The sequence below is a fragment of the Struthio camelus genome, chromosome Z, assembly GCF_040807025.1.
Source record: "Struthio camelus isolate bStrCam1 chromosome Z, bStrCam1.hap1, whole genome shotgun sequence".
NCBI lineage: Eukaryota > Metazoa > Chordata > Aves > Struthioniformes > Struthionidae > Struthio > Struthio camelus.
Window position 1 is genome coordinate 67,103,047 of NC_090982.1, and position 13,196 is coordinate 67,116,242.

The 13,196-nt window shown below is 39.9% G+C and overlaps 2 protein-coding genes across 5 annotated transcripts in view; one reads left to right on the forward strand and one right to left on the reverse strand.

Annotated features, from left to right (window-relative positions):
- LOC104146869 (NADH dehydrogenase [ubiquinone] 1 alpha subcomplex assembly factor 2) overlaps nt 1–3,087 on the reverse strand; it is a 66,547-nt gene extending 63,460 nt beyond the window's left edge. The window contains exon 1 of the mRNA XM_068929022.1: nt 2,804–3,087. Within this exon, the coding sequence (XP_068785123.1) occupies nt 2,804–2,930 (127 nt within the window). The 5' untranslated portion in view covers nt 2,931–3,087. The remainder of the gene's footprint in view (nt 1–2,803) is intronic.
- A 32-nt stretch (nt 3,088–3,119) lies between these two features.
- The window catches only part of LOC104146865 (DNA excision repair protein ERCC-8), a 32,925-nt gene continuing 22,848 nt past the window's right edge, over nt 3,120–13,196 (forward strand). For 3 of the 4 annotated variants that reach the window (XM_068929023.1, XM_068929025.1, XM_068929026.1), the window contains exons 1-5: nt 3,120–3,258; nt 5,896–5,991; nt 6,143–6,244; nt 11,232–11,355; nt 12,919–13,000. In XM_068929023.1, coding sequence (XP_068785124.1) covers nt 3,182–3,258; nt 5,896–5,991; nt 6,143–6,244; nt 11,232–11,355; nt 12,919–13,000 — 481 coding nt within the window. In that variant the 5' untranslated portion in view covers nt 3,120–3,181. Of the gene's footprint in view, nt 3,259–5,895; nt 6,013–6,142; nt 6,245–11,231; nt 11,356–12,918; nt 13,001–13,196 lie in introns of all 4 variants that reach the window. The other variant, XM_068929027.1, reaches the window with a different exon arrangement.

The following is a 13,196-nucleotide window of genomic DNA, read 5'->3' on the forward strand; positions in this document are numbered from 1 at the left end:
AAGCAAAATTATAACAAGCCTTCCATTACTTTCATTCCAAAGGTAGAAGAGAAGTATGGAAAGAATTAATAAAACTTTAAGCCTCTGCTAGACATTTTTTCTTAACTTTTTTATATAACTTAAAAATAAATTATTTCTTGCGAAACACATGCGTTGTGTTCTTGCGAAACACATGTGTCAGATCAGAGAGAGCAGAAAAGAGCTTAAACAGCAAACTAAAAGAAGGCAGAAGCAAACTCAGGTGAATATGGTAAGGAAGAGATTCCATAAAAAAATGACAGCTTTTGACTTCATTTCAAGACATCATGTATAACCTTACCCTATCTAACAGTTCATCATGGTGAATGGTCTCCCTTTCCCTTCTTCATTCCCTCTTCTGTTCCAGTTCTAGCTTGCAATTTATTCTTCACCAAATCATTTTAATTCCTTTTTTCCACCATGACGTTTTCTGCAGAAAGGTCCAATAAATGACAGTGAAAAGCTAGCAGGAATAAGAAATAAAATACAGGGAAGAGAACATCTCTCCCTTTTGGTGGCAGTAAAACATTGAACTGGGGCAAGCTGGCAGTGAAGAATTTTTAACAGATCATGACAAAGAAATAAGAAAAATTGGAAGGATGAGAGAGGAAAAGTTAAAATAGAGAAGTAGAGTACTGATAATTCAACTGACTGAACTCCACTGCGTCGTCTGCATCACTAAAACATATTTAACATGCAAGAGCCTTTAGAAGATTTACAGAAATGCTGTTCTCGCATCCCTCCTTGCCCAAAGCAAAATCTGTGCAACGTTACCTCTGAAGTGTTATACTCAATATTTCTAAAGTTCATTGGATGAAAATTCTTATATCTATCTCAAATCATTACTAAAAGTCTCTTATACTATCTTCCTATAGAGTTCAATAACCATGTCCTGTTCCCCCTACTCTCTCACTAGCACTACTACAACCACTGAACAATAATGTTCTAAATAAAGAGCTTGGTCAAAGTTTCAGTAGAAGGCTTTCACTGTGAAACACATGCTGGCACAGATATCTAGAAAAATACTTCCAATATTTCTGATAAAACAAGTTATTTTTACTGCTTTATAAGGACTGAACCTATAATGATTTCATAATCATAGATAAGAACTGTGACCACAGGTTTTCTTGCTTCTTGTAACATAAGCTAGAAGACAGCTGAACTATGGGGAAAAAAGTAGCTTTTCTGTAACCTATCTCATTCAGGATATTATTTCATCACTTGAGACCTTTTTAGTGTCAGAATGCTGTCTTCCCCTCTTCCCAGTTTTCAAATTTTGTTAGTTTACATTTACCACTGTATTTTAATTCAGGGTACCTATGCTCCGATGTATAAGCAAGCAGAGACAGAACATCTCCTCAGTGTTTTCACCCCTCAGACATTTGTGGCTGCTTTTTTGACTCTCTTTCCATCCAGCATAACAGGTGATGACTTCTTGAGTAATAAAATAGTTTTCAGCTTGCAGACCTACTCCACAGATGTATGAAACTCTCTCAGCTTTTATGCAAAGATATACAGAATAGTGCTTGCTTTCCTTTTGCTTGCTTTCCTTTGTAACCTTTTGTGCACCTCTTAGAAACCCACTATGAACCCCAGCAGTAAAAAGATGGAAGACCACAGGCTGAAAACAAGAAGCAGAAAGCCTGGAATTGTTAGTGTCATTTTAACCCAGAGGAAATCCACACAGCTGCTGAAAGGGTGTCCACATCCTCTTCCCAAACACTTGTTTGAGTAGATATGCTTTAAATCAAACATCTAGGTTTCATGAAGCTGCACAGCAGGACAGATTTGGGAACTGCTCTGAAGGTAAACTAAATCCGAAGGAAATTACTTGTTTCTGAAGGGAAGGTGTGCTCTACCTTTTTGGAAGTGCACTGACTTAAATGACCAACAGCCTTACGCTTTTTGCCTTCGTTCCTCAATTTTGAGGAATATCATGTTCAGAAAGGCTCCGCAGCCTGCAAATGCTCTAGTCGATATGATCATACACACACGGAGTACAGCAAGCAGATGAACAGGGTGAAGGAACACACTATTGTTAATTATATTGTAACATGTGCACTTAAATACCTTCACAGAAGGTGAGAAACTGCATGTAGTAAGTTATACATGTCTGTTCAGCATAAGTATGTCCTCTACAGAGGATGATGTGAGGACATGCTACAAGAACACCTAGGCTGCTTGAACACAGGCAGAAAACTAAGAAACTGTCTCTCCTTGGAAGTTCAGTAAACATACACAGAGCAATCCACCAAAACACATAATCAAAAGTGTTCTGAATTGAGAAGAGTCAATATGTTTACTGCTGCCTACCTACTACAGGCTTACACTATGCTCTAAACCCTTTCGACAATGGGATTTAGCATCTTCTTACATTAAAGCACCAGTCTAACCAGAAACTGAATGCTGCATATATCTGGCCCACGCTTGGTACCTTTAGCAGCTGCACTATTTCCTTCACTTAGAGGTCTGTCTTCCGTGTAACCTGGGCAGCAACAGCAGCAATGCGGCGGGCTCCCGGGCCGCCCCCAGCCCCAGCCCGGCCCTTCGCGCTCAGCCGCGCCGGGACGCTGCCTCAGCCGGTCACGTACCCACCTTTTACTTCGCCACGGGCACCCGCGGCGCCACCAGGCCCTCCGCCGCCGCCCCCCGGGGCAGGGCGGCCCGGGAGCCCGCGGGGAAAGGCGCCCGCGCACCCCGCACGGGCGGCCCGGGGGCGCCGAGGGAAGCGGGGCCGGGCGAGGCGGCGAGCGGCAGCGGCGCGAGCTGCCCCCTGCGCGCCTACCTGCGCGGGTCTCGTGCTTGGGCACGCGGTAGTACTTGTTGCCGAACTGGTCGGTGCCCACGAGCTCCTTCTCGGGCCCCAGGAGCCGCAGGCGCAGGGCGCGCAGCGCCCGCCAGGGCCGGCTCATCCCGGCACGCGCGAAGGTCGCAACGGCCAACGGCCCCTCGGGCGGCGCAAGCGCACTTGCCCCGCCCCCTTCCCCGACCAGCTGACCCCGCTCGCCCAACGCCTTCCTCGAGCCCGGCCGCTTCCTGCCGGTGAAGGGCGAGTTAACAACGCTGCTTGCCATTGGCGGAGGCCGAGCGCGCCGAGCCAATCCGAGCTTCCCCGCTCCCAAGATGGCGGAGGCGGCGGAGGCGGCGGCCGTTGGGCTTTGTCATGCTGGGCTTCATCGCCGCCCGTCAGGCCGGTCTCGACGATCCTGTGCGGCTGCGCCGGGCCGAGGCCACCCGGAGGTAGCGGGGCGCCAGGCCCGGGGCGGGGGCGGCAGCGGCAGTCTGTGGCGGACCCCCCGCAGCCCATTGGGAGCGGCGGCCCTGCCGGGCTGGTGCGGCTGCTGGCCGCGGTTGCGGCGGCAGGGGGAACGGCACGCTTCGTGCCTCCAGAGGGCTTTTTCTCTATCTGATTGCATTGTGTCCGGCTTTTCCGGAATTGTGCACCTCTTAAATTATCACTTCTGTTCAGGCGTCGCTAGGTACATTGTTTTCATTTAGTCAGGATAATCATCTAGGCTGCGTCCGTACTGCCGTATGGGAGTTTCAGATACTGTAGGGTGAACCTTTTGGGGCTTGTTATGGGGGAAGCTGAAAAGGCTGGGCTCCTCTCTGAGTTGTCATATGTATCCCTGGAGTACTCTTTCTTCTCTGGGAATAGCACATGTCATCGGATTTGGAGGGAACTCGTTCTCTTGAGCTGTGCGTGTGATGTCCAGTTACCAGACCTGCAGGGGGGAGGCAGTTGTCAGCTCCTCACTAGGGCAGTTCTGATAAAGATGCAGATTAGTGTTTCACGCTTCCATGGTGTTTGTCCTTTTACTTTTAATTAACTACACAATTGATTCGCCTTCCCAGGCCTTCCCAGAAGATGTAAAAGAAAGACTCTTTTTGTAATTGAAAATTATGAAGTCGAAGTGATTCCAGAAGCTCCTTTTTGTTGTGCATTGTGACAAAATGATCATGCCCTCTCTGCCTCCTCAGCACTCCTGTAGCATTCACTGTTGAGAATAGAAGCCCAATGGGCAGAATTTGCGTTACTTGGACAGGCATGTACCTGCCAGTTTTCACCCTTAAGCGTTTTCATTTTGATTTAAAAAGAAGCCAGCTATAGTCTTCAGTAGATTGTTTTTGTAACTATATTTTAAGCCACACCTTTTAACACATTTATTTAAGAGGATTTCTTATTTCATTAAAATTCAATCTTGACTTCAAAAGTTTATGACTAGATATCTTGTTCATGTCAGAATTCATATTCTGGGTGAATTCTTGCACAATTATGCTATATTTAATATATTTTAAAAGAGCTTAGTGATTTACTTCTTTTGAAGCATGCCTCATTGTAGAGACATGCTGGAGGCCTACTTCTAGCGGTTAAAAAGTTACTGCTTCTCCTATAAAGATTTTTGCCACTCAACTGGAAAGTTGTAATGGCATATCACTTCTGATTTACTTTGGCTTATTTGCTTAGTCAAATTGTTGGTAGTGGCCCTTACAAGTTAATGCTGTAGGAAGCAGTGATCATCTTGTAAGGCTAATTTTATATCAGGCAGTGTGGTGTAAGTGTATTTTTGTTGGCAAACGCATCTCAGAAGGTGAAAGCAGACGATGTGTCCTTTTGGAATATATAATATGCACCTGTTAGAACTAGAATCATGTTCAAGTCAGAGTCAGGGAACCTGTCAAGACAGGGTTGTGGTTATTATCATGTTCAAAGATACAGATTGCTACTAAATGAAAACACATCACAATATACTAATTTCAGCTCAGAAAAGTTTATCTTAGAAGCTTTGCCATAAACCTATGAGTAGGATTTTTCCTCAGATTGTTTGAGCTGCTAGGGAAGTCTGATTAGAGGATGGACTAGTAGTGCATGCTCAGGAGAGTGGAAACGGGGATGAAGAGACAGGAAAGAAACTTGATGGCTTGCACTGGAGCTGGAAGCTGAGGATTTAAGTTTGCACAAGATGCTAATTTTAAAGCAAAAGAGAAACACTTTGCTAAAACATCTTCAGGAGCGTAAATTTTGCTCATATGACTGGACTGTGTTTTTCAGACAAAAATATATAAGTGTACTATTTCACAACTAGGTGTTGCAAAATTCCTGCACGATGTTAAGCTCAGCATGCATTGAGATAGCAGTAACGGTTTTGTTTTGCTTTGTTTTTTAAGTGCCTATTTGTCTTTTTTTGGAAGTGGAGATAAAATTTTAGTTTTAGTTGAAACGGTAGTGCATTACTTGCTAGGCAGGTAAATTTGCACGATCTCACAAATGTATGTAAGACTTTACACCTAGATAACAACATTAGATGAATGATTATCTGAAATGCTTCACCATGTGGATAACTTTATTTGCTATGTTTTTGTAATATTAAATAAAAATAAACTTTCTGATTCTTAAAAGGTAATATAAAACTAGACCAATTTGTCCACTAGGTGTCCGTAGTTCCAAGTCGGAGTAATAATTTGAAGCTTCAACATAATTGCAATATTTATGACTATAGCAAATTCTTCTTAATGTTTTGCTTTACTCTGTTATTTTTGAATTACATTCCCATTTTTAGGCTTCATATGTTGACCCTAAGTGCAGCTTTGCTGTTCCTTTCAGCCTATTTTACATATTTATTTACCTCTTACCTTTCAAGCAACAGATACGAATAAAGTATTTTTTTTCTACCGGTTTCACAGTTCTTCTTTTCAGTTCTAGATCATGTCTGTAAGTCTAGTTTTACAAAAAAAACAATGGGGATGGGTAAATGCACTGAGGAAAGGTGAAGCTACGGTTTGTCCTGTTCTGAGCTACACGGGTAACATTTTACAATTTTGTTATTCTTCTTGTTCATATTTTTATGTTTTATTTCTCTTTTTTTTTTTTTTAAGGGTTCTGAGTTTGGAATTAAATAAAGACAGGGATGTGGAAAGAATACATGGGAGTGGTATTAACACCCTTGACATTGAGCCTGTTGAGGGAAGATAGTAAGTGTATACCTTAGTTTGGTAAGCATATTATATGAGTACTTCAGTGTGTTTTGGTTTTGTGGAATTATTTTCTTGTTGAACTTTCAATTAATTTGAGCAGATTGAGACCATAAATATTGTAACTTGTGTGCTTTATTTACACTTTCAGCATGTTATCAGGTGGGTCCGATGGCGTTATTGTACTTTATGACCTTGAAAACTTCAGCAGAAAACCGTGCTACACCTGTAAAGCAGTTTGTTCCATAGGAAGGTACGTACTCGAAACAAAAATTCCAGAAAATGTTCATAGTGTTATCTATTGTGTGACTTGCATTAAATTCACAAATAAATGCACATTATTTTTTCCAAAATAAAAAGACTACTGCGAATAGTACTAGAAATCTCTGATAACAGCTGGCATTATGCATTATATATTTTGGCATATAGAGAAAAGCAAGAAACATTGTGAGGGTTCACATGATCTATTAAGTAGCAGGAGTTTTTTCTTTTTTTTTTTTTAAATCTAATCTAACAGTTATATTTTATGTACTATGGTAACTTGCTAGTGTTGTTTGAACAGATCTTTTCATCCTGGCAGTTCAAAAAGTTAAAATGGTAAATACTAGTTGTGCTCATTAGGAAGCTAAAGCAGAGAGATTTGTGTTACAGAATCACAGAATAGTTAACGTTGGAAGGGACCTCTGGAGATTATTTGGTCCAATCCTCCCTGTACAAGCAGAGTCAGCCTGAGCGGGTTGCCCAGGACCATGTCCAGTCAGGTTTTGAATATCTCCAAGCATGGAGACTCCACGACCTCTCTCATGTTCCAATATTTAACCACCCTCACAGTAAAGAAGTGTTTTGTTATGTGCAAGTGTAATTTCCTGTGTTTCAGTTGTGGCCCTTGCCTCTCATCCTGTCACTGGACACCATTCAGAGGAGTCTAGCCCTATCCCCTTCACACCCTTTGCTGTGTACATCTTTACACCCTTTGCTCTGTTGGTGTAGACTCAACATAAAGCCGGGGTTAGGACTCCAGTCTCTTAAGCCTAGGAAAGAAAATTATCCTTTTCCTTGTCAGTTCCTCGTCCTTGAGTTTTCCTTCTATTTCATGTTGAAATTTTCTGACTTTATGCCGGTAGAGATACAAAAATCCTTCTGTGACTATTGTATAAATATTCCTGGTTACATTTCCAATAAACATATTATTATGTGTGTTTTGGAATAATTGTTTGTGTAGGCAAAGGAAGCTGACTTATGCATAACTGTTCACCTGACTGGAAGAAAACTAGCATAGGTTCAATTGCTGATTTTCTTCCCTCTAGCCTTGCCTTCAGCTTCACAAGTAGCTATTTTAGGGACACTTAGATGTTATTGATGCATAAGTAATTAAAGCAGAACTTCTTAAGAACATGTTTGAGTGAGGACAGATGAGTTAGAGACAAAAATGGGACATATTTTTCTGAAAACCAGGTGCTACCATACTGTTCGTATAATCTGAATAAGACTCAAAGCCTTTATAGGTTTATCAGACTTTCCTACAGACAGTCCAAATTTGTCCGTTACAGGCATTGAGTCTTCTAGCAAGAGCTGTTTATCCTTGTGTTTAGATAGTATGGCTATCTAGTAGGTTAGGACTTTATCTGAGGCTCATAGTAAGATGTGTCCTACATTTTAAAAGGTTAGTAGCTACATTTTCCCCTTATTTTTTCCCAGTCTTCAAATTATTTGAGATCTAAGAGCTTCATGACTAAGATCGACACGAGCAGAAAAGATTTATAGCGATAAGAGCCCTAATTTGTGTCCTGCACCATAAGAAAGGAAAAGGATAATAGAACATGCATCAATGTTCCTACCTTACAAATGGGTAAGAACAGAATCTACCACAAGTAAGCTGCGTTTGGTAAGTGTTGATGGCTGGAACTGCTTCAACAAAATAAATTAAAATTGTAATTAAGAACAAGTAATGACTATACATCACTGAATCTCAGAACCAGAAACAAATTTCTGAAACATATACAACAAACTGAAGAAGTACATGCTGACAGCACACAGCATAAAAACTTGCAAATCTGTACTAAAATGATGTCATCATTTACTTCTGAGTTATGGTGGTGGAAATATTCCATACTTGAAAATTCTACCTATGAGCACGTCAGCATGATGTTGATAGATAGCTGGCAGTTTCTTAAAGAGATGTTAATTCAAGCAGATATGTCTTTTATTTCTAATCATTTGAATATGGGCTTAAATTGTACTTTGTAGAATACTGTTCCATATGATAGAAAATACCTCTTATTGCTCAAAGTAGACAGTTACTAGGCTATTTAGTGGGGTTTTGCCTCAATTATTTATTCCAAGTGTTCATTTCATTTCTTAGTATGTTTTATATATTTACTATAGCTAATTCATCTTCAAATTTTGGGATATTATTCATGCAGACATCATGACATCATAAATAGATGTTTAATTACCAGGAAGAAATACTTCCCATGTGACTATCTGGCTCCTGCCTTTGAAGCATGTGATAATGGTATGTTACGTAGGTGTACTGTTGTCCCAGGTTTGCAGGATACAAGGCAAATCTCATCTGGAAGCTGCATAAGTAAAAAGGGTAGTTGCCTTTTTAGAGGACTTTTGAGGCTGTTTCTGAGTAGATTCTGAACTGGGCCAACTGAGGTTCCAGTAGTTCAGAATGTTAGAGGAGCTAGTTCCTGATGGTAGACTGTAATATACCCAGTGTTTCTCATCAGGAATAAAATAATTCCTGTAGAAACACAGCTGCCTACTGTAGAACGTGATGGTTTTTTTTTTTTCCTGTGGAAGATTTTTGCTGCAATCTATAGCAACTGCAATCTTTGACTTTTTGCTCATGCTACCTTAATAACTTGTCTAGCAATAATTTCATCAAAGGATTCCAACACCTCTGTCTTGAAGAAAAGCTTACGATGTATGAATGTTTGGGAAGTTAAGTGGCTTGATACGTTTTCTTGTAGATGTCGAGTGTCATTTGAGATTTCTTAGAATACCTGAAACTTTTACATGGGATTAGCATGTATAACATGTTACCTATGGGACACTCAAACCTTGCGAAACTGACAGCTGAAGGATACCATAGAATATTCCAAAAGGTGCTAGATACCTATTTGTGGACAACTAAATCAAACCCCAGAAGTCAGTATCTCCAAAACCTGGATTTAATCATCGTTTGCTATGTAAAAAAAATCTCGCTTATTGAGCTTGTGACTCTACTTTAAAGCAATCCTCAGTGTTAATTAAAGCAGTACTTTAATGCTGGTATTGTAAAAACAAGAACTTTCCAGAATTTTCTGTGTTCTGTTAGGAGTTAGCATGCTGAGCTTCAGCTAGTTTTTTAGGATCTGTGCTGTTGCGTGGCAAAAACTGGCATTTGAGAATAGTAAAAAGGTACCAGCTTCTAGATAATATGTAGCTGGTGCTTGTGTGGAAAGTCATCTTTGCTGTTTGAATCCTGTCCAAGATGAATGGCAGTGACCTTACTATCTATAGAATTAATTCTCTATTATCTTTGGTAGAAAAGGCTGAGATCTCCTGAGTGGTGGGGAAGAATACTGCATATAGAATAAATTGGGAATGGAATGTAGCCCTGAGGCATAGAGCAAAGCTGAATGGCACATGGCCACTACTAAGCCTGGCCAGACCAAAGGTGATTCCTGCATAGCTACTGAAGTGTTTTTGAATTCATCGCTCAGTCCTCTGGGTTATGGGAGAGCTTAATAGCTTTGGTGCAACGTTGAACGCGGTCCGGGATTGTGCCTTTGCATTTATTGCACCAGGATAATTAGTTCCATGAATTTAGATCTTTCTGCACAGTGCATGCAAACGGTTCTGCAGGAATCAGTTCAGATCAAGGCTGGCTTGATTTCAAGGTGCTCCAGGTACTGAAGGTTTTTAGCTTGGCCCACTGTAGCACAAAATCAGGTGAGTTTTAGCACTGTGGCAAGATAACAGGCTGTTCTAGGCCATGCCGTAGAAATAACTAATGCAGGATTTATTAAGCTAAGTTCAATAGCTGCTCAATAGCTCTTGCGTAGTACAGTTAATGCTGGCTTCAGACTGACTTTATTTAAAGACAGTCAGATATCTTTTGTGCTTTTTAGCAACCTAAGCAAGCAGGAAGATTTATTAGCTTAGGTGTACTGCCAGGTATATGTATGTGTGTATTTCTATATACACGTACTTACATCATGCATATATTTGCATATATGTATATGTGTATATACATGCATATAAAGCACACACACACCCTCCTGTATACAAAATCTCTATCATTTACACAATGATACCTCTGCAACAATAATCACTTTGGAGGCCAGGACACTTACTGAGAGACCAGTCCAAAAATAAGAGCTGAAATGAAGAAATCCTGTGGGCCCTTCACTAGCTCCAGATGGAGCCAATTTGACTGTTTTTGTGTGCTACTTCTCAATTTGGGAACATGGTATTGGAACACTGGAGCTGAATCTGCAGGGAACCAGCTCAGACATGAGGGACTTAACCAGGTGTGTGGAACTGCCTGTGCTGTTCATAGCCTGGCTGATAGAATCATATCCTCCTTGAGCTGGCAAAATTGGCTCTGGTGTACCTTCTTCCTAGCACTGTTAATATATTATTAATTAGATTTTATTGCTACACACGGTGGGATTGAAAGTTATTGTTATCAAGATAGTTTTTTCTTCTTCTTTCGTTTGTGAATATGACAATAATTAACTCTTGGTAACTCATTCCAGTGCTATCTGGTAACTTCAGTATAACCGAATATCAAGTAGTTATTAGCTTATGTTAGATCATAATCGCTAACGTGTAATTCTTCAAACTATGTATGTGATCATATTTTTCAGTGGATCCAATTATAAGTCAGTGGGTCTCAACAAGCTTAAGTGGTTTGTAATGTTCGGCCCCAACTTGATCTTTAAACATCAGAATTTAAATTTTTCAAGAGATTAGTATCTTTTGTGCCTCAGACTGTCTTAATTTGAGATATGCTACAGATATCATATTTTGAAAATGTAAAAGATCTGCACTTTCTTGAAATAAGGGCTCTTTAAAGTAAGGTACATTGATTGGTCGAAAATTGAGGCACTAAAATCAGTTGTTTCTCTGGAAAGCTTAGATACAATTTTAAAAAATGTTTAAACTACGTTTTTAACTTGTGTCACTGAGTATCAAGACAATTAACTGCTTACTCTAATCGACTGGAATCTTTTTCTCAATTATAGGAGCCATCCTGATGTACATAGATTCAGTGTAGAGACAGTCCAGTGGTATCCTCATGACACTGGCATGTTTACATCTAGCTCATTTGATAAAACATTGAAAATATGGGACACAAATACTTTACAAGTAAGTAAGTAAGAAAGAATTTTTACAACTTCCAGGCTTCTTTCCATATCATTCATTCTGTACCTGCAGTTCACTCAGAGCTCAATAGGAGCAAGCATGTGGAAGGATGAGAAATAACTGATAGTTAGAACTGCAGGTACAGCAGCATGGTGGTGCGGTTCTGCCATTCTCACTTACCTTAATGTGTGTTTGTCTGGTTATGGAGACCTGAATGCCTAAACTGTGTGAGATCTTGGAACCCTTGGGGCTGTTCCTTTCTGTTTAGGCCACAGACAGGAGTACAGCCAGCTGATGTTATGCTACATAAGTTTTTCCACCAAGGACTGATTTGAAGCTATAGTTCATTTTCCGGGATTGTTGAGTGCCTCACAAAAAATAATAAATATTTAATTAATTTATATAGCAGTAGGAATGTAAAGGAGGGCTAGTTATTTCTCATAAGCAAGGCATAAACATTGCTTTTGAAAGGCTGGCCTTGGCATTTAGAAATAAAGAGGATAAAGAGAAATGGAGCGTCTTATATTTGAAAACAATAGTCATGTAGGTTTGGAGAAGACTTCCTGGGTCATTAAGTCCAAAATTCTGCTGTTGTAAGCACTATGTCATAGATCCCCCTTTCTAAAATTTGGAGAGGATGAGAGAAACCGCTAAGAAAATGCTGATGTAACTTCACAGATTCTGTTCACAGATTCTGTAGACTTTAGATTGCTGCTGACTCATTAGTCCTACTCTAACTGTTGAACTATGAATTTTGGATTGTCGTCCTAGGGACACAGCAGAGAATTCATTTTGATCACTTATGAGATGTGAAGCTATGTTTGCAGTCGCTAAACCTTCTCTTAAGCGCAAAGTTCTGTTCATTTTCCAGGTGGCTCTGTGAGCATGACTTAGAAAACACAATGTTTATCTGAAGGCTATCAATTGACCTGAATTCTGCCACCAAATAGTATATTTGAAAACACAGACAGCTTAGGTTTAAGTGGATTTTTCTATACAATCTTTTAGAATGAGGCAACAAGAAAGAAGAGCACCTGGAAGTAGTTGTACTGGCTATTAAAGCCAGTACTGTATTTTTTTAGTTGTTAACATTGTCAAGGGAGCTAATCATTGCGTGTATTTTCATATTTATTTCTTTGAGGAATGAAGGGTAGCATAAGATGTTTGTGAATTGACAAGGGACTCATAAATTTAGTCTAAGATGTTCTTTCCTGGTGACTTCTTTCTCCGTATTGTAGCCTTACTGTTTGCTATTTTTTCTTGTTTCCGTCTTAACTTGTGATAAAGCTTAAATGTCTTCCATTTTTGCTTTTGATCAGCCAACTTTCTTGACCTTTCTTCTGGGTCACCTTACAGGTCTTGCATAATTGTCTACTGTTGCAAGCAGACTTGCTCTGCAATGTTTCCGTGACTGGATTACTAAGTAGACACATTATTATTAGTATGTAAATAGTAATATTTATATTACTCTTATTTGCAGCTGTAACTTGAAAAATGCTTAATGAAAAGGATTTACGTTCTTATAACGTATTTGCACTCTGGTTAAATTGATCTTTTTATTGTCAGCCTGCAGATGTGTTTCATTTTGAGGGAACAGTGTATAGCCATCACATGTCTCCAGTTGCTACCAAACATTGTCTAGTAGCTGGTATGTATGTATTTTTAAGAAATTCTCTATGTATTTTGAAGCTGTACTAAAAAATAAGCAATATTCAGAGATTTTTTTTCCCTCCCCTGTCTTGCATCGTATGAAGACTGAAATTATGTAAGAATTAGGTCATTGTTAAAATGAAATATTTTCAGTTGGACTGATGGATATTTATGATGAGATATTTATGATGATA